This window comes from Nymphaea colorata, chromosome 13, assembly GCF_008831285.2.
Source record: "Nymphaea colorata isolate Beijing-Zhang1983 chromosome 13, ASM883128v2, whole genome shotgun sequence".
NCBI lineage: Eukaryota > Viridiplantae > Streptophyta > Magnoliopsida > Nymphaeales > Nymphaeaceae > Nymphaea > Nymphaea colorata.
This window is the reverse complement of record NC_045150.1, coordinates 9488454-9515970: the sequence shown is the minus strand read 5'-3', so window position 1 is coordinate 9515970 and position 27517 is coordinate 9488454. Positions and strand designations below refer to the sequence as shown.

The 27517-nt window shown below is 37.9% G+C and overlaps 2 protein-coding genes across 2 annotated transcripts; one reads left to right on the top strand and one right to left on the bottom strand.

Moving 5' to 3' along the window:
* Positions 1 to 9586: 9586 nt before the first annotated feature.
* LOC116267042 (GDT1-like protein 1, chloroplastic) lies at positions 9587 to 20500 on the bottom strand. Its single transcript, XM_031648590.2, has 13 exons — positions 20299 to 20500; positions 18878 to 18920; positions 17748 to 18065; positions 15777 to 15830; positions 15088 to 15149; positions 13810 to 13878; positions 13646 to 13697; positions 13427 to 13501; positions 12261 to 12390; positions 12107 to 12177; positions 11767 to 11814; positions 9916 to 10049; positions 9587 to 9825 (listed from the first exon to the last, which is right to left on the bottom strand). Exons 1-12 carry the CDS (start codon positions 20448 to 20450, stop codon positions 9978 to 9980), a joined length of 1146 nt encoding a protein of 381 aa, XP_031504450.1. The 5' UTR covers positions 20451 to 20500; the 3' UTR covers positions 9587 to 9825; positions 9916 to 9977.
* A 281-nt stretch (positions 20501 to 20781) lies between these two features.
* On the top strand, positions 20782 to 22212 carry LOC116267230 (uncharacterized). Its single transcript, XM_031648846.2, has one exon. It carries the CDS (start codon positions 20915 to 20917, stop codon positions 21806 to 21808), a length of 894 nt encoding a protein of 297 aa, XP_031504706.1. The 5' UTR covers positions 20782 to 20914; the 3' UTR covers positions 21809 to 22212.
* The last annotated feature ends 5305 nt before the right edge of the window (positions 22213 to 27517 follow it).

Genomic DNA, 27517 nt, shown 5'->3' with positions numbered 1-27517 from the left:
AAAATATATGCTGAGGTGGAGTTATAAAAACTATTGAAAAAGTGCACTTTTCATTGGAGTTTATGTTAGTGGGTAGCTTAGGTTGTATTTGGGCATGGGTGCATGCCAAAAGATGGGCCTAGTGGGTGGGGAGCCATTTGGCTTCATGGATGTGGATGTGAAAACCACAAACCAACCCAGCCCACTCATCTAAACAATAATATTAAATGGGGGTTGGTGAGTCCAATCTTAGTTTTAGGACATTGATTTTGACAAAGGAGGTGCAGTCGTCAAACTATAGTTTCAAAATTTTAATAAAAAGAAAATATATATTTTCAAATTCTTCATATATATTAAGCTAAAATTTTTAAAATTTACATCGAGCCGCTGTCAACCCCAGCTAGATCTGCCGCTAAACTTCAAGGTGCATCAAGTGTTTCACATATGAACCTAAAGCCATTTTATGCCGATGTTGAGGATCCGGAGCGGAGCCCGCCACAATGGGAACCAATCCTATAAAGAGCTCTTACATGTAAGCGTGCAACCAAGACACAGCTGGAGCAAATTCTTCGAGACAAGATCAACTATCTTAGAAAACCAAAGAAATATGTTGCCAAATGGGCAGATGAAGAACAACCTACCTGGGAGTACCCGCCTCAGCCCTGGATTTTGGTATGTTATCGGCTGCTAACGTTATATTGCAAGATAAATTGTCCAAGGCAATCTAGAAATTAAACTCCTTTTGATTTAGCAATCACATCAACTTGGGCAGACATTATGACTTTGGGAAAACCCAAACAGGTGTTTTCCTAAGCATTTTCTGCTGAAAGCTCTTGTTTGAGAAATTAAAGTGGAAACCTTATGAGTAGCATGCAGCAAACCGAGCGGGTTGCAACTTTTTGTAATGAATATGCGAGTGTCCAAGGGGCATAGCAAAGGTGGTCGGCTATACGACGAAAAAACATGCATCACTACTTGCGCACCATGCAACCATGCCGTAGCATTACTAAGACGAAAGTACACTAATTCCTCAATTATGAACCGGTGCAACACTAGACCATAAGGGTAAGAGAAAAAGGAGGTCAAGAGGCTTCAGTTCTCGCGAGAATTTCGTTAAATTCATCCAAAATAAGAGAACACCCCTTTAAGGGGTGGAACACAATCAGGTGGCAAGGCGACTTGCAATCAATTGGTCCAAGGTTTGAATCTCGTGTTTGTTGGCGACTTGCAATCAATTGGTCGGAGGTTTGAATCTCGTGTTTGTTGTCATGCTTTTGTAAGCTCAAATAATGGTAAGCATGATGCACAAGTTCAAAGATGCACTCATATTTCGATATGGTCACGAGGGTTTTACCCAAAACAGCGGTTTCCCTTAAGTAAACATTAAAAACTAAAAAATTGAGGCAGCTTTGGGTGCCAGATAACAATTGTGAGGATTTGGCATGGCCTGCCAACGTCTGTCGTTTCTGTCCTTTGCCCAAGACAGAAGAAAGTTTGAATAAAGGAAAAACCACGGCTCTTCTTTCCATATTAGAGTTGAAGGTGCCATATAATTCAATGAAACGTATTTATTCCAATTGAATATGACAACAATAACTATGCCCTTCTTAGAATAAGCATGTGACGTTGATCTCTCTCTCTCTCTTTCACACACAAAATCCAACGGACAGTTTTGCAAGAATTCATAATGAAATGCATCATAAAAAATGTCAACTGTCCTTTGAATACGAAAAGATAGATAGTCAACTAATAATGCCAATCATGAAACCTTATAAATTCAATGATTTTGGACAAAAACGTCCTCTTGCCAAGAAAAAATGAAGGAGGGTCCGGCACAGTTTGGAATCAATTCTTTTGAGACAAAGTTCAGAGATTAAACCCAGTACTGAACCCCATTGGCAGCGGCAATAAAGCACCCTTGGGTTGGAGAGACTGCTTGGGATCAGATTTGGTACATCAATCAAAAAACAACAAAATTTCACGGCACATAAAGGGGCATGTGATTGTTCTGGCCATGCAAGGCGGCGTCAGCCGTCAGCAGTGGCGGAGATACATGAGGGCTGGTGTGGGCCAATTGAAATTTCTTTAAAAGGACTTGAAATTACATTATAATGATTAAAAAGTCACGTGGGGTGCCCACACTAAACCTAGGCTGGTACCTCGAGTGCTCCTCGGCCAAAAAATCCTGACTCCGCCACTGGTAGAGGAGTGCATACTATCAAACGAAATGATATTGGGTGCAGTCACAGTCACATCCCCCTCTTGTGTGACGCAAGCGCGCAAGACCCGATTCAAGATGGGATTAGCCAAATTTCTAGACAAAGAACTTGGTTATTCGAACTTTAACCTTCTTAAGCTCAAAGATGTCAAGCAGACCACTTAGTCAGGTGTATTTGAAGGGTATTTTCGTATGAATGGATATGCAATTAAAATATCAAGCATGAGTGGTATAGCCAGAATTTTTTGGCTACGGGGCACTCTTATAAAAATTTTCATTTCTTAATGGGCACAACATATGTAAATAAGTAAGTAATTGTAAGAAATATATGTAAAAATAAACAAAAATTTTGTTGCTGGCATGGACAACTCACACGCCAGCTTATATATATATATATAGCAAGCACCAAGCTTAAGAAAATGAACTATATACCAATTCACCACCCTTTTCCTCCAATTCTCAAAAGAATGGAAGTGGAAGAAGCCAGAAATTTAAATTAGGATGCCGGCCGGCGGCAACAATATTGGAAGAGGGTGGAGGAAAGCGACCAAATATGAAGTGGGTAGCGCCTTTTTCTTCCTTGCACTTGAGTTCAGGGTGAGTAGTGCCACCATGGATCCATTGCTTTTGTTGAGATTTTCTGGATGAAGATGAGAAGATACCCACCTTGCCCATGTGTGGCTCCACTAAGACCTGCAAACGGTTCAGTTTTTAATTAGAAGTTTCCTCTCTATTTAGCGACCGTGGCGGATCGGATCAGATGCGGATCAAGATTTCCTATTGATTTGGCTAATGCAGATCTGACTTACTGCATTCCTGAGCTCCACCACTAGCAAGCAAGAAGAACTGAAAACTTCAAATTTATCTTGCTCAATCCAAGTAACTAATTGACTATGACTAGGAATAAGATCCAAGCCATAGTGTGGCTTTTGAGGTAAGTGCAATGAAGTAACCCACCAAAGCACAATATGGTATCCATATAGGAAAAATACATGCAGCTACCAAATCCTCATAGACCGGGCCTGATGGAAATGGCTCTATATTCAAGGAGGTTAGACCGTGAAGAAAAAAAAAGATAAATACATTATAAAACAAACTGTTGTTTTCAAGAGTGTGAAAAATATTTTTCAAAGGACGAGAGAGAGAGATGAGTTTTATTAAATGATTTTTTTTGTCCTTGTTGAGGGACATTTTGGGCATTTAAAAAATAGTTTGTCTTTTATATCTATAAATTATTTTCTAACGTCTAATCTATTTGGAATCGAGGGCATAGATGATTCCCATTAAAGTCATATATATTAAAATTTAGTAGCTACCGGTTTACATATATATAGTGATTGGTATGTACCACTGGGTAAGGGATAAAACTAGACCTTTTAAATTCATGTTAAAAAGTGTGTTAAACAAAATACGAACCTTCTAATGTGTTTATGAACACTGATTTAATATAAATCTTGTTTTAGTTCATGTCATTTTTGTAAAAAAAAAAATGATCTTTATGCTACCAAAATTTTGATGTTATAAGAGCTGTTTTTTTTTTATTATTAAAAAATATTATTTAAGTAAAAAACAATTAGCTTAATATATGTTTTCTCATCAAATCACTCTTAAGGTCATATTTATAAGGGTAGATTTAAAAAAATATATATTTGAATAATTAATTTCAATAGCTGTGTTTTTTTGTCTCCTTCTAATTGGTCATGTTGGATGGAACAGTACAAAAGATGGCAGGTAGCTCTAAAAAGTTACAATCACCATTCAAAATATATATATATATATATATATATATGTGTGTTAACAAGTTCTAACTGGGGGCGTTTGATTGCCGGATGAAATATTAAGTGCACTACTCAATTTAAAAGTTCTTGCAAGTCATCAAACGCCGAAAAAATAATAGACAGAGTTTTTCAGTTTATTTTTACACGGCAATTCATATGGCATTTCTAAGATTTCGTTCATAAGTTTCCATTCTTTCTCATGAAAACACACTTTACAGCATGAAATGTTAGAAACTTATCTCGACTTGTTGCTTTTTATGAGGTCAATGACGATCAGATAACATCCGTCAAGCTAGTGCAATCGTTGATCATTATAATTTATTGTTATTCCTTTTAATCAATTAAGGAAGCTTCTGGTAGGTGTTGAATAATTTCGACCAGTGACTCTTTTTTTTTTTAATGCTAATGGATTTGTATAAATGCATAGAGGGGAAGTCACGTAATGGGCAACCATGACGAGTAGAGATTGTCAGTGGATCCTGATGGGATCAGATATCCAACGGATTTTTTTTTTTTAAAAAAAAGGGAAAAAATATAACATCCGATTAGGAAATCATATCAGATTTGAATTTAGGAGATGGCATCGGACTAGATTTGGATTCTGTTTTAGATAAACTTCTGATCAGATTCACATTTAAATTCAGTTTTAAATAAATACTCTATATCCAATATTCATATATTTTAAGAGCCAATTCTTAACATATTAAAATGCAGTTGAAACTCAGTTATGCATTTAAAACTTAGATTTATATTCAGATGTAAATGTAAAAGGCAGATTCAGATCAAATTTGGACTGTGAGTTTAAAAATTATATTATGATGAATACACTTTTCTTCATCCACATTTGATAAAAAAAAGAAACTGTAAACATCTGATAATCCTGATGTGGCAGTAGATATTATCCAAACATCCCTAACGAGAAGTAGAATGAAACACAAGTTTTAGTTTGCTGCAAATTGATGGCTCCGCCGCTATTGCTCGGGCATGTTTTTAGAAGAAAAAGAAAATGAAAAGGCTGGGTTTGTATATACACACAGATTGATATCGGTCGTCATTGGACGTCATTTAGATATGGCGACGACGACGCGAGTTGCCCTTTTACTTTTAGCACAACAGCGGCAGGTGTGGAGACCTTTTGCAACGAAGCTTTTGGTGACGGATCTTGGACTGTCATAAAAAAGTCTACGATAGCATTGTCTATTGTTTAAAGTAAAGGTATTGTTTGATGATTAAAGCTGCGAACTCCAGGTAAGTGGACGTTAACAACTTACCACCTAGAACAGATTCAAACGCCCCCAATTCTCTTTACTTTCAGGGTCTTGAGTTGCGTCGGGGCCTGCTCACACTGCAGGCTCATCCTTGCACGATCTGTTTGTCACGTAAACCCGACAACTCAAATGTCGGCAAAGGAATGGGGCCAAAAGGTTGACGTCAAGAATATATTTGCAGAGCAACCAATTTTCTGAAACGTCCTTTTCTTCCATAACCTGCTTTCAAAAAATCACCTTCTTCTTTCAATAATGGAGGATTGGGGAGAGACGTAGTTACTTGGGTTGGTGCTCATCTAGAATATAGAACAGGGAAAAGAGCAAATAATGCATTTGTAAGGTAGGATATTCGACCTGAAAAGAGATACTTTCTAACTTTTTAGGAGCACAGATATTGCAGCCATCCCCAGGGTGTTTGTTAAAATGCCAAACTGGAAGCTTTCTCGAGGGGAAAACACAGTATGGTCTGGTGTTCTTCAACCCAAACATTCATCCTGTTGGTTGGTTTTAGAGTCGTTTATTAACATTAACAATTTGTTACTGTTTTATGAATTTGTCCTAAAAAACGAGCCAAATTCATAAAATGTTGTCACATATTGTTCTATAAATCTACTTCATTTTTAAGGTAAATTCATGAGCCTATTATTACTAAAAAAAATTAATTGCCAACTCTTATTTTGATGCACTTCATTGGGCCATTGACATTTTATTTTCTCTATAGACACATCTCAAATGCACCCTGGGGCGTAAATTATTGGTCATATGTTCAACACTTAAACCATGAAATTCGAGCGCTTGTTTTCAATTAAGCAGAATGAAATTTTACCGCCCAAATGAAGGTCAAAGCTTCTCCCAAACCTAAAAAAAGGAAACTAAATAACTTTTGACTGCCCTCTGTAAAATTTTTCCAATCAATGCAACATGTAGTTTCTAGAAACCGTTGGTATCTTTCAATTATTCGTTTGCTTCAAAACACGACCTTCTTTTTAAGACGAAGAACCTTATGCCCTTTCACTTTCCACAAGGTAAATCAAGAACCTTTCGAGACTCTGGACACGTATTTAATTTCTGGGGAAAAGAAATCAGGGATAATGAAGCCGGGGATTATGCAGACCCCACCATGAAAGGGCAGGAAGATAGAAAAAAAAAGGGGGGGGGGGGGATAAAGAAATCACGAGACAAGAACGCCTGGAGTCCGTTGCAGCGACCAAGGTGGAAACGGAGGGAGAGATTTGGTAAGCCCCACTTGCGCCCTCACCCACTGCCACCATCTCCTTGCCGGCCATTGACCACAGAGTTGCACAAATTCGGCACGTCTCACATCAAATGGCTCGCCTCGTTTCGAGCCCCACATTCAAGAACGCGAAGATTTGCGAGTCGGGATAAATATACCAGTCTTCTTTATATCAAAGTTTTTTTGGCTTATTATTTTGTTTTTATCAATATCTCAAGGGAATCCAAAACGTGTTTGTAGGAAAAGGTATATAAGATATATGAAATTAATCTAAAGTCCACGAATAATCCCCATTCCGATTCGATTCAGCAATTATTCCCCGCACGTCAAACCGATCCGAGTCAGGACAAATCCGATACGAGACGGAGAATATAAAAGGTGGAGGGAGAGGGGACCTAGTTTAGCTGTCGGCGGTGAAAAAGGGGGAACAAAAAGCAGCCCCCAAATCGGAATCGGAAAAAAAAATATCGGGCTACCGGCATCAAAAGGGGGCGACGTGGAGGAATCTGGACCGCACACGTCACATAAGATGGGGGAAGGTGAAGGCAGAGAGAGATATGGGGCAATCATTCCCGCGGCGAACGGTAGTGGCGACCAAACAAAAGGGGAGGGCCAACGGGCGCCACGTTTCAACGGTCAACTTGCCTCGCTGGGTCCCACCTCCCTCGGCCCTCTTCCCCGGCGCGTGTTTCTGAAGCGGACTCCGTCGCCAGAGATAAAAGAGGGAAAATGGAAAAAGGTAGGGGAAAAGGTTGAACGATAATAAATTATTTAAAAAAAGAGAAAGAAATAAAATAAGAGAGATCTGAGGGAGGGGAAGCCCACGGCATATTCGAGCCGCAGGTTTGCTTACTTTTTCTGGAGGGACCGAATTGCCCCTGTGTATTTTTTCTGACTGAAATGCCCTCCGGTCGTACGGGGCGAGTGCCTGCGATTTGATCCGGGTCCGGTTTTGTTTGGGTCCGCTCTGCCCGGAAGCCGTCCGGATCCAGGGAAGAGCGTGACCGGGTCCAAGTAGATCCATGTGATCGGACCGTGGTGTCTTCGCCGATCCGGGTCCGACTTTGCTTGGCCCGCACAACGGGGCTCCAATTTTGTCGATCCTCTCTTTGAAGGCGCTTACATGTTTGTTTCCTCTCACATCTAGTTTGCCTTCCGAGATCCATTGTTTCAACAAATAGCGGGTTTAGATCCACGCTGCTCCTTTAAAAATCTAGGATTGATGTGATTTTAAAATCATGAATTTATGGTCAGACCCCTCTCCCTCGGACCAAAAATCCGTGGTTTTCTTAAGGTAATACAGATTTGAGGTACCCAATTAAGAAATCTACTGTTTGGACCAAAAATCCGTGGTTTTCTTAAGGTAATACAGATTTGAGGTACCCAATTAAGAAATCTACTGTTTGGACAAAAAATCCGTGGTTTTCATAAGGTAATACAGATTTGAGGTACCCAATTAAGAAATCTACTGTTTGTAAGCTGTGGACTTAACCTAAGATGGATTTAAGATCAGCTTGTCAAACACGGCATAAACCCGTGGACCTAAGATCCATGGTAAACAAAACATGCCCCCGTGAAATAACGAAAATATAAATCATTTCGGAAATCGGAGGACTCGGAACTGTTGACCCCAAACACTTTCTGATTTACTTCCTAAGTTGTATATGCTAAAGAGAAATTATCCAATCACCAGAGGATTTTCTCATTCCTTCAAACCTCTAGCATGCTTTGATATCATGTTCTTGGAAGAGACCATTGTTATATGTGCAAAATCCTTTCCGCATGGGCAGCATCAGAAAGGGACAGGACGCAGATTTTCTTAGCAGTTTCGTATTTAGCCCAGACAGACGCATAAGTTAAAGGGCCCTTGCGTCATAAACGTCGACGCATCAAATACAAACAAAAGTCGTATAAAATTAAATAGAAGATAATCACCTAAAAGTGCATTTTTCTCAAAGCTGATCTCACGTCACCAACATTGCTCTGCGACAGAATATTATAAAGCAAGTGACATTATGAAAATTAAATGACATCCTTGTATGGTATTTAAATAAGCTTTTGCAAATATTTGATGACAAAGGCAACATATCAAATATTCGCAGTATTGGGAGACAGCTAACGCATACCATTTTTTCCACTATACTCATTTGAACCGATCCAGCCAACAGATACTAGCAATTGCTATTGTCAGAGTGACATCCAAGATGATTTCGGCAGAGGCTGCCATGGCTTAATCAAGTTCGCCAAGATGGGGAGCGGATCAAACTTTGGTTATGAAAATACTGAGACGAAAATCAACAAGCTTTCCAGCGTGAACCAAAAGTAGCATAAAGATTCATACAGGGTGCTATTTTCAGGAAAATTGTGTTATGGCAAGCCTAGATCCAACCAGTCGCCTAACGAGAAAGAACCATGAAATTGGTACCACACGGATTCTAAAGTCGCCATCATGCCTATTGAGTCCTTAAGGTAGGGTTTATATGCAAGTTAAAAAAGTAAGATAAACAAAAAAGAAAGAAAATTTTCTTAGTACACATTAGAAAGGGAAACCTCTTTCTTAAGATGAAAATTTCACCCAATTTGGATTTGAAGGTGGATTTCACCCAATTTGGATTTGAAGGTGGATTTCACCCAATTTGGATTTGAAGGTGGATTTCACCCAATTTGGTCCTGCATTTCGATTTTTTAGGTGAAGCGCAGGTGCTTCCCCTTTCTTCCTTTTTTTTTTTTCTTTTTTTGTTATTCCTGTGCACGGGTTTTTGGAATATATTCTTAATAAAAGGGATGGAAGCCTAACCTTCAGCAGATGTGTTTTCTGGGCTTAATAATTGTCGCATTTCAGCCTCAAAGGATGCAAACCACCGTCAGCATCGAAGGAACTAGAATGAATTACATGCTTTTGATGTTCATATATATATATATATATACCTGCAGTTTATAATTGGATCACGGTATTTAATTAATTTGCACGTTTAAAGGATTTCTCGGTGGTCTGTAGTCTTTACATTTGGCAAAGATACAAGATATAGACTTTCACGTTTAGATATGTTTTCCCTTTCCTTTGACACTTCTTGCACGTCCACGCCTAAAGATTTGAGTGGCATTTAAATTTGGGAGGGTTGCAAATTTTAACATGTAGACGTACCATGAATTTCCTTCAGAACCAATGGTTGCACATATTTTGGCTTGTAAAATATAAACAATAAGAAAAGGAGATATTATGGAAACCTCTGGAACAATTTGATCAAAGGACTCTCGCCTCAAATCTCCTGGACATGGCGACGACTTTGTCAAACTCACGCCCACAAGTCAGCCATACTGCTTAGTGACCGTATTGCCAGGGCCAACCTATAGACCATCAACGAAAAAGCTAATAAACAAATTTTAAAAATCAAAATGGAAATGAAACAGACAGCAAGAACGATTGTCCCAGCTGACCTTTGGATGCTGCAGTCTCACTTTCAGCATTCTGAAAACAAGTAAGATCTCATTCGCCTTCGCTATGTGAAAATCTCTACGAGCGTCACAACAGCAAATACAAGGAATAGTGTTCCTCCGATGTAAGCAATCACCTGAAAAAGAAGAGTCGTCACAGATCATGACACCTGGGTGTGCAAATGGTTTGGATACCGATTACCGACAACATAAATACAAAATAAAATTGGGTTTGGCTGAATTTGATGTAGCTGAGAAAACCAAAAACTTAAAACCATATCTTATTTGTTGCTGAAGCCCCTCCCCTTTCCCCTGGTCACCAGGATTCAGGGGTGCTTCATAGACCTGGGTGAGGAGTGGAACACCCATCAACCAGAGTGTTATGCATATACCTTTTGCAGTCCAGTAGTGCTCAAAAAAATAGAACTGACAACCAGCCTGCTAATCCAACCAGCTATGCTACGCCACTCAGAGCACATATCCCTACCAAGGAAAAAAACTTCCACTAAAAAGAAAAGAAAATATGAAAAAACTGGTTCTGCTTTCCTCCATGAACTTTGACTGAAACAAATGACAGGTAAGAGGGATGGCTTGAGCATTGAGCTTACCCAACCATGCTGATAATCTTCTTATGGTACAATTTCATCTCTGTCAACAGAATAAACTTGGGGCAGAGGTCTTGTCCACTTAATGTCTTTGTTGAGAAGTATTGGCGTGTTTATAACTAAACTATGCATTGTTGTCAAATTGGGTGATAATACAATTATAGAGGTGAGGGTTTATGAGAGTTGAAGCTGATGGCTACAGAAGGATGAACATATCCAACAGAACGTTTAAGCAGTTATCTCCCACGATCAGTTTAGGGAAGAGAAGAGCAAAGCATCCATCCTCCAGGCAACTGACCGATATTAGAGGTCAAGGGGTATTCCCATCCAGGGTGAAGGTGGATAGACTTGCTTTGTATTCCCATGATGCACCATGAAAAATATTACTAACCTGGATGGATTACCATAAAATGACCAAGCAATACAGCTGATATCCTGTGTCTTCTCAACTAGGATCTTAACTGTTAAAGCACAAACTTGACTTAGAGACATGATTCGTAAATTCAACCGTCTGATGAAGTGCTCAATGTGGCGCACATGGAGCATTTCAGGAAAGTGAAACTACATAAATGTAACTTTGCTTTAAAACATAATAGGTAGCTTCTGCTCAAGCTGTCTTCTCTTAAAATCTCACAGAACACAATCGTTCCCATAGTCGTTTATCTCTAAGTTTTGCTGAAATTCTAGACCTTGGTCACATTGGTGTGGTAAGACACAAATGTGAGTGCAGACTCCAGTGCAGAACAATTTCAAGAACTTGGACTCAGAGATACACCTACACCATCAATACATTGAAAAAAAAAGTATACACCATGGAAAGTTCATAAATGAAAGGTTTTAAGAAAAAAGGACATGTTAAAAGTTTTAGGTTTTTAAACAAGGGCAACATTGAGCAAGTCCATAACCAGACAAAAATGGCATAGGATGCATTGACTGCAACTGTATGGCTTTGTCCATATCTTAGTCATGTCCCACGCCAGAACAAGCATCCTAAAGTGTGAACATGGATAGAAACTCCTATTTAGACGTCTCCAAGTGACATAGTTCTAAACATTTTTCAACGCAGAAAATGATGGATTCAGGTAAGACATCCTCAGAAGGGTTTTAGGAAGTGTTCTACTTCTACTACATCGCAGGACTCAGTTCCGAGATTGCCGAGAGAAGGGACAATCAAAAGCCAACAGGTCTGATGAAAAAAAAAGGGTAAAAAACAAGCTAATAAATATAAGAGGAAGAAACTGTGGTTCACCTTCTCAGAGAAAAACGTCCCCAGCAAAGAGCCACCCAGGACAGCAATCTGCACATACAAAAAACTAAGAGGCCTGTCTGAATCATGAAACCAAGTCTTTAAAGTTTAAACATATTATTTCTAGGCTGAAGTTCATATAACAAATTAGGCTTACTATTTGGAAATAAAATTTCAGTTACCAGACCTGATAACCAAATTTTATGCAAATTGAGGCATGAAAATCTCCCAGGACCCATATCAAGGTAGTTCAATAACAGAGTGCAAGTTATCAGAACCATATCGACCAGGCACTTTGATCAAGTTTAAGACAGAAAATCATCTGCTTAGTAGAAGCAAATACCAGAGTGGCTACAGCATGGCCAGCCAGTGATCCACCAATGACACCAATAGGAGATGATGCAGCAGCGAGTGCTAAAAAACAAATCATATAAGTACAGGGACAAAAAGAAAATCTTTATCATGGAAAAGAAAGACTTTAAAATCTTAAGACTTACCTATTGTGGAAAAGAAAGACTTGTCACCCCATTCAGCAACAAACACCAAAGCGAAAGTGCTTATAACAGTACCAGCAATGGACAGGATTCCAGCACCATTTCCTGAGACTTCAGAAATAGCTAACTTTGCCTGGCACAAAGTTGCAAAATGTTTCAGGTACTTGGAAGGAAATGCTCCAGCTGCCTTATATTATTAAAAAGACAAACCAAAGTACAAGTTATCCCAGCTAGCGTGAGAAAATTAATTGTAATGCAGTATTTTAAGCACTGAGATTCTCAATCCTCTACCATTTGATTTACCAACTTATTTTAGAAGTGTCTATATTTTGACTTGTCATACAAAACTGAAATTAACAACAATAAGCATACTACTTCTTGAGAGCCTCTGAGTTTATACTGCATTCTCTTCACTCTTTTGTAAAATTCCTGGTGCCAATATCACAACCCAAAATTGAAACTTCAATTTCTTTGTTTCCATAATCAAGAGTGATTCCTTCACATTAATAACAAAATCAAGAATTGTGATCAAGAGACATATTCAGTCTATGCATATAAACATATATACACAGATGTCAAGACAATAAACCACCTTTTTCTTTATGCTATTTCACAGAATAGGCTATGGCCTACATGTTACAACCGATTGCTGCCGGTTGTAACATGTACGCCATACCGCCATAGCCTATTCTCACATTGAAATTAAAGCTGTTTCAATAGAAATGAAGATATTTATACCTAGAAAACAAGCACGCTAACATATCCAAATTTACCAGTCAGACCACAAAACATCATCAAGTTAAGGTCCTGATCCAAATGTAATGCTTTCAGTCTTAAAGTTTTTCTTTTTTTTTTTCAGCATATAAGCAAAGTAAAAAGTAAATATTTAAGTGTCTTTTGTGATTTTCAGATCATTCAATGCTGAAAAACTGCCAACTAAAAGTAAAATAACAGCTATATATATATATATATATATATATTATACATATGTATATACACACATAACATGTGCACGTGTGTGTGTATGTATGCTTGTGTATTGAGTAACTAGATCCTGACAACGCACTGTTGAGCCCACTAGAGATAGAGAGACAGAGAGAGATACCTACACTGCCATTTGGAACTGTAGTGGAAAATAACAGGCATGGATGAACTATGAATAAATTTACCTCCTCCTCTTCATCCTTTGATTTTAGACCATCATCAGAAGCAGTCTCAAGTAAAGTGGACACACCAAAATAAACCTGAAATATGCATGATATATCCCAAAATTTAATTATACCAGAGAATTAAATTTGACTCATAGCATCAAACAGCGATCAACATAGCACACAAAATAATTACATATTACATTCATAATTTTTTAGATGAGTACTTGCCAAACTTACCAAAAGGCAAACTGCTGCAATATCATCAATAGGTAAATCTGCTTCACCAAATCTGCACAATTTACATTTGCTTTAGAAAATTTTTGGAAGAATGGAAGCTGTAAAAAATATAACAAATCTTTAATTTGTGTTTCCTAATAATAAAGATCCTAATTGTATATAACCTGAATGGAAGGATGCCATCAATGTAGTGGAAGGCACGCCCAAGGAAAACAGATATAACTGTCATTGCTCTGCAATTTTAAAAGACAACCATGATTAAGAAAAGACAGATTCTTAGACATCAATAATGTATTAATGTGTTGCAGAAATGCATCAAGTAAACAAAAAAGCCCACAACCAAGGCTTTAATGTGAATAGAATGTAACCACTAGGAATATCTTAAAAGATAGGATTTTTTCTTGCAGGTTTAATTAGGATTGCAAACAGACTGGATCCGGGACAACAAAATGCATTACAGGTCAGATGGGAACCGGATCCACTGTACTAGAAATTAACATAAATCTTCAGACCATAGTAACAAAAAACTTTCTCGTGTTTTAAACAGCAAGGTTTTTCTCAGGTATAATATGGCAAACTTGAAAACAACAGGAAAAATATGGAAAATTTTTTAAAAAATTAAAAAAACTAAAAATGAGGGAAAAATCAAATTAGTGAGAAACTAATAACACAAACATCAAAAAATAAGTAGATTTGCAACAAATGAAAATTAGAAAACGAAAAGAAGCAGTTTGACGTTAAAAAAACGTGAAAAAAAATGCAAAAAACGAGTTGTTTTCATTTTTTTCATTTTGGAGTTTTTTTTTTTTTTAAAATGGCGTTTTTAAAGTTTTAAACAGCTAATTAATTATCACATTTTTTCCCTTTAAAAAAAAAGGCATTTTTTTGTGACTATGCTTCAGACCAAGACCACTTGCAACCTAATCCAGTTAACATTTTCACTATTCTAATGTACAAAATTAAATAACAAACATGTTTTCTGTTGGGTTCAAACTCAGTACTAGCCTTCGCTTTCTCTTCTTCTATTTCTTGTGTGTACTCTAGTGTGTGTACATATTTGCATGCCTTTATTCATCTAACAACATTTTTGCCTTCTGAAATTTCAGCTAGCCCCCGTGAAGGAGAAATCTCGTGAAAGAGAAGAATGAAGAGAGTTTAAGATTTAAATAGACGTTAAAAATAAAATAAAGGGGCATAATTTCCATGTAACCAAGAGATTGACAACGTTGTGCTAATTTTACTATCTATGTTTTAGATTGTCAGTAAAATCTATGTTTTGATTTTATTTTGACATACTTCATTAAGATTGTGCTAAATATTTGTATTCCGTCTCCTGCAAATGCTCTTATACACGTCAGCTTAGTATTCTTAAGAGACTTATAAAGGCATAAAAACAAAGAAAAGGAAAGGCACTGATGGAATTAACTACGATGATAACTTACGCAAGGGCACCAAATGTGCCAGCGAAGACAACAGCTCCAGGATTCCGAGATGCTAAAAGTGCCTGATTAAGCACAAAACAAGATAAAACAAAGGAAATGAAGCACACTTACTCAACCAATAGCAAAGTAACCTTTCATACTGGTTGTTCGGTAAACAGCTAGTCCATAAGGAACTTGAAAAATTATTAAAATAATTGTTTCAGAGATGTTATGCTCAAAAAGTTTTGACTTGCTAAGATCATGAATCTAAGAGACCAATCTATATGACGTGTTGGAAAAATTTTCTGGTTAATTAATTTGTGCCCCTCAAGGGAAAAAAAGAACGGAAAATTGAAGTTGGCAAATTGTTTGGCATACATATAAGATCCTGTTAGAAGGACCAAATAACAGTTTAGTTTTTTCCACTGTCAAATAAAATTGTCAAATCCATCCAAGATTTTTTGTGAATTTGGAGCATTACCAACAAAAGATTCTTTTTTTAATTGAACTAGATAAGTTCACCAATCAATAGGGCACAGGTTTCACAAGAAGGGAAACTTTTCCCAATAGCCAATATGAATTTTCACAAAATAATAAAACTAATCTTTGGATACTGAAACAGTAATGACTATATATGTGGGACATAAATAGCTAGATCACATCCCTATGCATGAGAAAGATAAGTTTATAGCAAGAATCTGTTCTCTTACAGCAATAAAAAAGGTTTTATCTCCAAGCTCGGAAAAAAAGATCAGCAAAAACGCCTGCACTCAGAGGGAAAAAAGAATGCGTTGAACTTCCAATGTCAATTATTTATGCTTTTCACTCTGAAATAAATAAGATACACCAGAGCCTCCCAACCAAAAAAGCTAGGGACCTCGGAGAAACATAAATATGGAGATGTAGTAAACAAACATATAAACAAGACACAGAGCTAAAAGAAGACATATTATGTGTACACTAGGTTCAGATGACCAATATCAAAACAAAGTTTACTGTAACTTGAAATTTATAATTTATATTACCACCAAAAGTTGAAAAACAAAATATGGCACAATCAAGAGCTTGGAGTAAATAAAACTTGAATCTGGAAATATCCAGCAAAATAATGTGACATATGCAACTTAGCATACATGATCTGCCTAAACCCACCCAATGAAATACTTGCTTATAAAATGCTGCAAGTTGACCCAGGAATCGTAACAACCAGCTGGGTTATTGACCAGGTCGTGATTATAGTAAAGCTTAGTATTATGGCTGTCTAACTCAATGTCCAAGTAACAAACCTAAAGGGCTAAAACCAGACAAGGCATCCTAAAACACAAGCTGTTAGCATTTTAAAATTCTTAACTGCCATCTGGTTATATTGTTCGTTTCTTAGTTCAGATTGTAACTTCTCTAACATTCTCAACATTATAAATGAACGAGAGAAAATCATGTGCAACTGTTCTACAATTTACAACCCTGTAGGAGCCAATGCAGCAAATAGTGCCATTTGTTTGTCAAACTTGGTGAAAACTTTTATACCTTACATTCACCTTATTGGGAAATTAGAGTTCACTTATAACCAATTTTTCAACGTGTTCAATGGATAAAAGTTTTGTAGGAAAGGGTTCCTTAGTTCTACAAACCAAGATTCTCTCCTCTTGCCACCAACAGGGCATCACATTTTTTGTTTGATCCTTCCTTCTTCATCCCCCTATCGTGATGCCTCTTCCCCAATAAGGAACGGATGAAGTTAAAGTATATGGGCCAATACAAAGATTAAGTTTCAGTCAGAAAGAGATTTAATGTATCATTTGCTCCACTTGTGCTTCAGCATGATGTATGACATATTGGCTTACTTCAGTAGCTTTGCCATCCATGAATGTAACTTGACAATAAAGAGTCAACTCTTTGTCAATCCGTCTCACTGTTGTCAAACTTCATTGCAGAATTTATTTGGATGCTAAGACGGTGTGTACACACTGTCCTACATCTTGAAATAGCAAATCACATGCAAGAAAAAGGAGTCTTCTCTGATTTTCTTAGCAACATCTAAATGTTCATATTTCCAGTCATGACAATAAGTATAAATAGAATATGATGTACACTTTCTCTCGGCTTCACAAGAAAAGGTGAAAAAACTAAGCAAGATTTGAAAATAATATCACAGAAATAAAAAGAATCAAGCTTTTACAGTGGTTGTCATGATGCTTTCAATGATCAGAGAAGGGACAGAAATAAAACTATCTCAGATGCTTCAAAGGTCAATGCAATATTAACCAATGAATACACTAAATTAATAGAGAATAGACTGTGATATTTTTATGTGTTCAACGCAATTATACTTATATGAGTTCACAGCTATTTTATACTATCTGCCAAAACAATATATTCAAGAGTTCAACCACCTTACTCTTCCTAATCTACTTCATATACACTTAATGCAAAATAGCAACTATTATTAGCAGAAACTAACAATACATAAACTTATATTCATAATACTGATATAGTTCATACTGCCAACTCCAAGCACAAAAAAGGTAAGGAAAGAATAGAATCACAACTCTGACATTCTTAAAGGCCACAAAAAATATCTCCATATTCCATGGCTCTAAGATGCTTAAGACCAAGTTGCATACTTCTACAAACATCACTAGTATAAGTTCAAGTATAGAGATATGAGAAGGTTTCCTAACCGAAGCAAAACCTGTGCTAATATCACCAATGTCTCCTAAAAAATCAGATGATTGCAAAGTACTTGCAAACTCTGTGTTGGCCTGTGCTCCTTGTGATCCACAGAAAGTGAGGAGTCCAAACAGTGTGGCGACTTTCACAATAAATGTAATAGATAAATTACAGTCTCTAAAAGTTTTACAAGCCAAATTTTCTGGAAGAAATTTCATTAGGTTGTTGAGAATGGAAGATTGATCCAAGATATTAGCATGACATTGATGCTGAAGATTTTCAGCAGTTTCTTGTCTATTCAGTCTTCCTCCTTTGGAGATCTGGAGTTCCTGCATTTAAATTGTAAAAAGTAATCAACACCTAGATGCTCCCAGTGCAACCATTCCACCAACAGACAATATAAGGTCATAGAACAACTGTTTATGAAGTGGACATGAACCTTAAGTTGTAATGCATAGGAACTTCCATTTCAAATAAGTTTGATGAAAAAAGAAGAAGATAACCTGATGGAGGAATGAACATAGGAGATAGGGAATAAAGATGAAAAAGGGTGAAAAACAGTGAAGGAACAAAAAAGGAGCTTTCAAATCATTGTAACAGCATTTTGCTTTTCAAGAATTTGGGCCACAATGAGATATAGAGTAAAAGGCAACACAATAAAACATAAAAGCAGATACGACACTGTCACAAAATACACCTTAGCAATCGTGCAAAAGAGTCCAAAGCTTGGTTCATAAATCAAAAGAGGTTCTTATATTGCCATGTAATCCAATAATGAAGTAAGCCTATATAACTAAGGAACTGAGATTTTGCAAGACATAGCTGGCCTAGTTTCACTGGAACGAATTTACCTGACCCAAGGTTGGTCCTGTCATTGGCCTTGGCCCTTAACTAATACTCCTAGATGCGAGGCCCATAGCATGACAACTACTGAGACAAGGATAGGACTGGGTAGATGGGGAAGACGCAAAAACGTGCACAAAACAAGAAGGTTCACATCCAATCATTGATTATTTCATAATAATATTTGATAAATGTTATTGATTAAGATACTTATTAAAAATTAGTGGAGAGTTTGGGCCCTCTCCTGCACATACTGATGTATTAAAGAGATGCATCGTCATGGGAAATACTAATTTACCTGTTCCTTAAGATATGCCAGCAGTCGAAACTCTCTCGACGACCTGATAAAATTTCATCACCTGTGAGTAAAATCTATACCTGAAAAACCAAATAAACATCTCATGCAAAATCAACTCCAATCTATATCCCCAAGAAATAGTAATACATAGTATACAACCAAAAAAATAGTACTACAAGATCCTTCTAACAAGGTCAAAGTGAACGATGAAATTGCTGTACAAGTACTTGTGGAAAAGGAAGAGAGAAACTCCACAATTTGAACTCTTGACATTGGAAATCAAAACAAGAAATACAAATTTAAAAAATGGAACTGGAGAAGACCACAACAACAGAAAATCCCGGGTAATTAAAGTTTAATCTGTGCCCGGCAACCAAATTTTTATGGTAGATCAGATTACTAGGATCAAATGCAGAAAATATGAGAAGAAACGACAGAGATTAGTGAATGCCACATACAGTTTATGTGTATGTGCGCTTAAACACATAAAATTTTCTTTTATAGCATTCAAGTTTTTGCTCAAGTGTATTGTCATAGTGCCCCTAACGCATGACATAAAAGATGAGAATCAACAAAAAATCGTGAAACAAAATTGGTCCACAAAGAGATTGCACGAGAAGACATTCGATCGTAAAAAGGCATCGAGCGAAAAAAATACATAAACTTGATATTATTTCGTACAAGAACTAAAACCCGTAATCGATCCAAAGACCGATGATGCAGAAACATTGACACGTTCCGCTCCAATTTTTTTAACTACATGTTGTAGCTCATTAATTAAATCCAGGAAACAGCACAAGACGTAAAATCCATAATGGATCCAGAGAAACATCAAAAGAAAAGCACAAGCGACGCATACAGGGACTTGTACTCGGACATGCATTTCTCTTCTTTCTCTTTAATAATACAAGAATCCTATAGCTTTGCTTTTTCTGCTCCACTTTCTGAGCAGAATCTCAACTTCACTCGATAGAAACCGGAAAGCAGCGCCAGTGACTAATATCCACAATCAATCACAAATTTATGCGCGAGGCTCGGAGACACACACACAAACACGCATTGAGAGAGAGAGAGAGACAGAGACAGAGACAGAGACAGAGGGGTCTTGCTTAACTGTCGGCATTGTCTAGAGACAATTAAGAACGAGAAGCCGGAGGGCTTTGGATACACACGCACTTGCTTACAACCTTGATCTGAAGAGACGTAAGTGACCAGAGAACCACCAGAATTGCCTCTTGCAGAAAACGAGAAGCCCAAGATTTTGTACTTGCGCCGAGCTAAAGAATTGCAAGTGGTCGGACAACTATCACAGTTCCCTCCCGCAGGGAACGACAAGCCGAAGGTTTCAAGCGCTTCACACACACACACACACACACACACATACACAGAGAGAGAGAGAGAGAGAGAGAGAGACTGCTTACCTCATTGATCGGAGGATGTTAGAATTTCCAGATAACTGTCGCCATTCTCGCCGGTGGCCAGCGGAAATCTGGAAGCCGGGAGGCCTCGAGGAGGGCCTCGGATTTAGAAGAGCAACTCCAAGCCCGCTCCCGCAGATAACGTGCCCGCGCATTTTTACCGTCCCCTTTCTTTCTTCCCTCGCTTTTAAATGCTCTTTGCATCGATGTCCATCAACCTTAAATTCTTGGACGAAGGATTAACTACCTTATCAGGAAGCAAACGGGGATGTAGACCGTCCATCTATGAAGATTTACGGTTCAAAGATGTTCAGTGGACCCCGGCCTTTTTAGGACGCCTCGGCGCCTCCTAACTGTCTTATTAGACACTTCAACGGATGTTGACCGTCCATCTTAAGAGATTGACGGTCAGAATTCGTTCCGGGCACCCCCTTCCGTATATTACCACGTGGATAGTCTCCCACTCTACGACCCACGCGATTCAAACTCACCATCTTCCCTCTCTCTGCGACTCTTCTTCTTCCCACCTGTTCTTGCATTGGTTGGGGGGTTCTTGGAGGGGGAAAGAGAGAGAGAGAGAGAGAGAGATCAACCAGAAGAGAGAAGCTCTGACGTCAAGATGGTTCCCCGAGTCCCTAATGGCTTTCTCCGGCGACGGAGCCAGCAGACGTCCGGCGAAGGACGGACTCGCCTCCTCGAGATCAACCTCATTTCAGCGCAGCAGATCAAGAACGTCGTCGGAAGTCTCCGGGCGATGCAGACCTACGCAATCACCTACATCAGTCAAGAAAAGAAGCTCCGGACCCGCGTCGACCGGGTCGGGCGCGAGAACCCGACGTGGAACGACAAGTTCATCTTCCGCGTGCCGGAGGCGTTCCTCTCGGACGAGAACTCGGCCGTCTCCGTCGAGATCTACGCCGTCGGAATCGTCTTCGATGCGCTCGTCGGCACCGTCCGCGTCCTCGTCTCCAACCTCCTTTCGGTCGGAACCGACGGCGGAGCTGGCTTTGCCGCTCTCCAGATTCGGCGACCTTCCGGCCGTTTCCACGGTGTCCTCAACGTCGGGATGATCGTCCTGGAGGACACAGTTGGAAGCCTGACGTGGCGATCCGATGTGGCCCTCGGGTACAGGGATCTCATGGGAAGGTCTCTTCCGAGGCTGAGCTCCGGGAGGCGGAGCTCCGCCGCTCTGACTGACTGGAACGGCTGTTTGACTGAGAGTGAGACGGAGGACGGGGACGTCGACAATAACGGCGGAAAGAAGATGGATGAATGCGATGTTAAGACAAAGATGAGTAGCGAGAAAGAATTGGTTAACACTAGCCATAACGGAGACTGTGACGGCGACGGAGAGGGAGGTCCAGGCCGGACGTCGGCCACCGGGACGTCGGCTCTCTGCGGTTTGGTCTTCCAGAAGAAGAATTTTGGGGATTCCAAGATTAATCCCAGTGCATCCGATCAGAATCTGCAGCAAAAGTCTGTCAAGATCGATGATCAGCAACAGGAATCCTGAATTCCGGCATTTTCTTTAATTTCGGTACGAAGACCTCTTTTCTCGACGAGAGAGAAGCAGCCATTGGGAGAGCTCCATGTCTAGTGTGCTCTGGCGTATTCCATTTTTACCCTATACTAGTTCTTTGAATTAGAATTAGGGAGCGTAGGTGCGGTGGTAAATGGAGGGGTATTTATGTGGGCATCTGTGTTCTAACCGTGATTGATCAATTCGATCTCCCTCCCAGCCGACCCGGGTGTCTTCATTTTTGGTGTTTCCTGAAGTTGGTAACGAATTTTGTTCAATGTGATCCAATCCCCCACAGTGGTAATTGTCGTTTGCATGAATGAATTGAAAGGTTAAAATGACTGTAAAAATGATTTAGAGTTTGATCTTTGTAAGTTATACGCCTAATTTTCCACATATTTCTTCGGGAGCAAGTAGAATTTATCAATGGTAGAATCACTTTCTAAAGCTGCTGCACATGTTTTATTCTGAAAGTTCTTTCATTGAACTTCAAATTTTGAGGCAGTACTGGGGGTATGAAACCATAGAACAGGAAAATGTTAAATTGAAACAGAATAGGGATATTTAAAAAATCAAATCTTACTTTAAAAATTATCATATTCGGCGTGTCTGAATGGTGGAGAGACTGGTTGACAAAGAGTCTCGAGTCCTTTTAAATCCGTCTCACCTGATTCCCATTCGAAACACGAAATCTCAATCTCGTTTACTTTTTCCTAAGAAAATAAAAACTTAAGCGTGTTCTTGCTTCATGTCCCATTATAACCAAAATGTAAATAACTGTAGCTGAATCGGACGAGTCAGAGTGAGCCAAGAGCGAGTCAGGCCGAGTCGGGTGAGTCAGGGTTGAGTCGGGGTCGAGCCAAGACAACCTTGACTCGTGGCTAGATTTTTTTCCGATCCGAGCAGACTCGGTGGGTTTGCAAACTATGAAGCAAGGATCCCAAGATGATTCGAGTCTGTCCTATATTGGATGAGCAGAATACACAAACACATCCACTGAGCTCTAGGTCAATCCATGTCGTATTGTTTCTTTAGAATCTATGGATCGGGTCTATATAATCTAATTGACATACAAACCCTGGTTCGGTGAAATTTTGAACCGTGTTTAAGCATGAATCATATCTGAAATGTTTTGCTTGATGAGAAAAAGGAGTTGCAAAGAATCAAATCTAAATTATTCCATGGTCAATTAAGAACGTCCAAGAGTTTTTTCCCGTCGTGCCAGTTTTAAGTCAGTGAAGATACTTGATATTTCCATGGTTCGATTTTCCAAAGTTTAACTAAGTTTAAAAAACTATCTAAATTGGATATCACCAAGTATGCGTTAATGTTGTTAGATAGTTAAAGAAAAAGTTGAAAATCAAATAATAAACATGAAAAGCACTTATCATCAGGAAATGTGACAAAAATTTAAAAAAAAATCGGGCCGAATTGGGTCCATCGCGCAGATCTGGGCTAGTGTGTATATATATATATATATATATATATATATATATATATATATATATATATATATATATATATATATATATATATATATATATATATTGTCTTGTTAGTGTCTTCCCCATTACCTATTGGGGTATTTTTAGTATTAAAAGTATCTTTTGAAGTATGTCATGTATCTGTTCTAAAATTGAGGTAGATTCATAAATTTCATTGAGTCTCCTTCAATTTTGAGACACATTCATGAAATCAATCCCAAATGGCCCCATGAAGTACAATAAAAAAACCACAAACATGAAAAACCTTCCATATATGAAACCTAAAGAAACATGAGCTAAGGGCCTTTATTATAACGAGCTCATAAAGAATGACAGAAAAGCAATCCGTGTTTGTGTGCACTTGAATCACTCCAAAATGAAAATAGATTTAGAATATTTGAACAAGTGTCTCGTCGATCTACATCAATTTTAATGCAGATTCAAAAGTATTTCTAATGCTAAACGGCTCCATAGGATAAAAAACAAAAAAGGAGAAGAAGCCAAAACATGAAAAAACTATATCGTATATAACTTGAAGAAGCATGAACATAGAGTCTTGTGTGTTAATTATTGTGAGCTCATAAAGAATGAAAGAAAAACAATCCATGTTTATGTGCAATCCGTGTTCCAACCCCTTACTAAAGGTCGTGCAGAGCTCTTGTGGGCAGGCAACTAAAAACTTCGCCATTAAGCTGTGAACAAAGCACTAAGCTCTGAGCTTCGGCTGCAATGGCGGAAAGGGCAGGTGTCGGAATGCGTGTGAAAAGTGGTCGGAGAGGCCATACTTATAATGGCCGACCATTCAGTGGGCGCTGCCTCCTCTTGTATGCTTTTCAGAGAAGACAGTGGAGTTTCTCATGCTTTCATGTTTCTGCCAGGAAGGCTACTAGCTGTGATTTGGAACCCAATGACAGGAAACTTTACATAGAAAATGACGGATTAATGCTTTAGATAAAGAATGGAAAATGGCGGCAAAAGAATACTGGTGATGTTGTTAACGATGGTGATGGTCGATGGACGGCACAAAAGCCAAAAGTTAGTGCTAATGACAGTCATATTTAGAAGGCTTATGTTTGAAGAAAAAATGAATATTGAATCCAGAGTTGGTTATGAACATTCCGCCCTGATTTTAACCTTGAGGTCGTATTTGATCTTATAGTGTCTGATTAAATCAGATTTTGGTCCTTATATAAGCTTAAATCTTAAATCTGATCGATATAAGTCCTTAACTTCATTATTTTGGGTGAGGAGAAGTAGTATTTCATTCCACGTCAAAACCTCACCCTTCAACTTGCATATTGATGTCCTTCTTTTTGCAACACAGTAGACTGATTCCCTGAAAACTCGAAACAGAATCTGATTGCGTATCAACCCTTGTCTGGTCTATTATGCCAACCTCTTCATGGATCTTTAACTCCATTATTGGCTAACAAAGTTGGGTATACAATTTGATTATCAAAGTTTTATTTTTTTCCTTTATAGAATAATTTAAAGATTAGCAATTTTTTCATCATGCTTATTTAATAAACATAGATTATTATGGACACAAAGAAACCTCAGAACTCATTATATGCTGCAAAATAACAATTCTTTCATTCTTATTGAATGTTCACTTTCAAAAGAACATCAGAGAGTTGTGTAAACATTTTTGTAGTAGTTAGCAGTGTTGATCATATTTAATAAAAACTACTTAAAGCATAATATTACTTCTCTAGAAACAAACAAGTTTCAAAGACCTGAAGCTCGACCTTTCCCAAAGAAGAATGAAACTTATCTCTCAAATAATTTATCTTTACTTAATTCACAACTATTTTTTTTATTTTATTTAATCTACATGTACTTCTTTTCAAAGCATTTTATATATATGTTTGAAAATTTGCCAAAAAGAGCACCTATAATTTGGGTAAACGACAAACCACCAATCAACTTTTAGAAGCCAACCAGTAGGTGACAAATGTTGAGAAAAGTTCTTGACAGAGAAAAATAATATTTGATATAAAATAGTAAAAATATCTCACCTGAAGAGAAAAAATATACATCGTTCGTTTGCCAAGAAGGACTAGTTCTTTTCGGGAGGCACTTTACTCACTTTATATAAAATTGATGTTTTTTTATTATTATTATTATAGGGGGCTCTCTGAGAAGTTCTATCAAAAGTTGAGACCTTATATGTTAACTCTTTAAAGTCGAGTGGTGATTTGTTATTTATCCAAATATTAAGCACCTTTTTGTAACTTTTCCTTTAAATATAGTTTTTTTTTTTTTTTACAATGGCCACATCATATTATTATCATTATGAATGGAAAATTAAATTTCCATTAACTTTACTTTTGAGTCATTTTCATGTTTTATTAATTTATTGGTACCGCCCCACTTCTTTCATTTGTATTATTGCTGTATAATTGCTTTATGAACATATCTACCTCCTTGCCCGCTTTCATTGGTCCAAAGTGAGTATTATAATTGATCAAACTGGCATAATAGTGAAAGGGTGGTCGTTTATTCGATTTTTGTGGGTGTTATTTCTTTGAAATGTAAACAGTGAGTAAGCGAAGTTTAATTACAAGTATCCAACTTTTTACCTAAATTTCAAAGCAGCTTTGAACCCTACAAATAAAGAAAAGAATGAAGGCTTATTTGGGTTCAATTTAACCCAAAACAGTAAAAAAATATATTGCCAAAGCATGCTGCATTGCATAGTGATGTTCCTGTTTTTCAGTTCAACAAAAATGGCTTCAATAAAGCTGATGCAAATGGGCGCCACCATCAATATTATGTGCTTCTTCGTGCTATGTGGCCTCAAACCTTCTTCTCTTTTATTAACTCATTTAAAATTTACCAAGATTTTTCTAAGAAAAACAACTGTCATACTATACCCAAAAAGTCCTCGTCGTTTAAGACTTGTAAATGATATTTGTGACTATATTATTTCTATTAGATTTATGGTTCTAGAACTAGCATTTATTTCATTTCTACCTCACCAAGAAAGGCTTTCTAAAGAAGAAGAAAGGCTTCCAATGCATCAGATCCAATTGATGTCTGTTGAATTAACTATATTATATATTTGGGTGAGTTCATATAAAAGTTTTCTCTTCTTTTTTTATGTTTCGGGTGTAGAGCTGTTTCGATACTTAGATTTCATTGGTAAAATAGGCGAGTTCCCATGTCACTCGAACCAGAGACCAACCACATACTAGCCACTGACTGGAATAGGTGGCGCTACACTCATCCGGCAGTTCATGGTTCGATAGAAACGGGACCAGAAATCTCTGCCATTTCCATCGGTGGTGGCATGAAATCCAGCAAAGCTTTCTACTGGTCCGGGTCAGTGAAGTTGGATGCTTTTTAGTTTTTGAAAAACTACTGGTCACTTTCAGCAGGGCGTGTTTGTTTCCCACGGGATCTGAAAATTTTGCAGTTTGTGGGACTCACTGTTTAAGCAAACAGTGAATCTCCGGTTTGTGTAAAGACATGGATTTTGGGTCCTTCAAAACCCATGACCTGAGGTCCCCTTAAGAGAGGGGTTGGACTTAGGATCCGTGGATTTGATATTGAAATTATCATTTGAGGATCTCATATCCTTAGACAAACATGCTCTTTAGGAGGCATCTGTTTACTTTGGATTTGAAATCTATGGATCTGATGTAGATATGATATGATATGCTTTTGCTGATGTGACAAAAGGTCTATGGTGAAATTCGTGATTAACCAAGCTATGGATCCTAGGTCAGACCTAATATTCACGTTTAAAATCCATATTTTGGTTTCTTGCGTTGAAAAATGATCGGATTTAAGATCAGAGAGGGAGGGAGATCTAATTTTAAATTCACAGTTCTCAAATCATAAAGATCTAAAATCGGAGATATCAAACACCCCCTTAGACCTTAGTATTTTATATACCAAATTTGGTAGAGAGGTCCTACTGTGATATCTTTTTTCTCTACCAAATTTAGGTATGCTTTTGATGATGAGACCTGGTCGCTATCTCCTTTTTCTCTACCAAATTTAGCGGTAAACTATCTTTCATCCCTTGGTAATGAATAAGCTTTTTTTAATAATGGGCACTCATATGTACTATATAGACAAGGCTGCATTCAATTCAAACAGCGAGAAAATTTGATGTTGAAAAGACGCACACGTATAGTTCCTTCAATTTCAATATCAATTGCCATGGAGATTGTGAAATGTTCTACATCATTTGATCAATAATATCTAAGAA

What these genes read in the sequence shown, in the direction of transcription:
- LOC116267042 (XM_031648590.2), bottom strand. Translation starts at nt 20,450, where the DNA reads ATGCGCGGGCACGTTATCTGCGGGAGCGGGCTTGGAGTTGCTCTTCTA. An exon ending in ATAAAACCTTTTTTATTGCT is followed by an intron (nt 15,150 to 15,776) that starts GTAAGAGAACAG and finishes GTGCTTAATCAG; the next exon opens with GCACTTTTAGCATCTCGGAA. An exon ending in GATGGCATCCTTCCATTCAG is followed by an intron (nt 13,698 to 13,809) that starts GTTATATACAAT and finishes TAAATTGTGCAG; the next exon opens with ATTTGGTGAAGCAGATTTAC.
- LOC116267230 (XM_031648846.2), top strand. Translation starts at nt 20,915, where the DNA reads ATGGTTCCCCGAGTCCCTAATGGCTTTCTCCGGCGACGGAGCCAGCAG.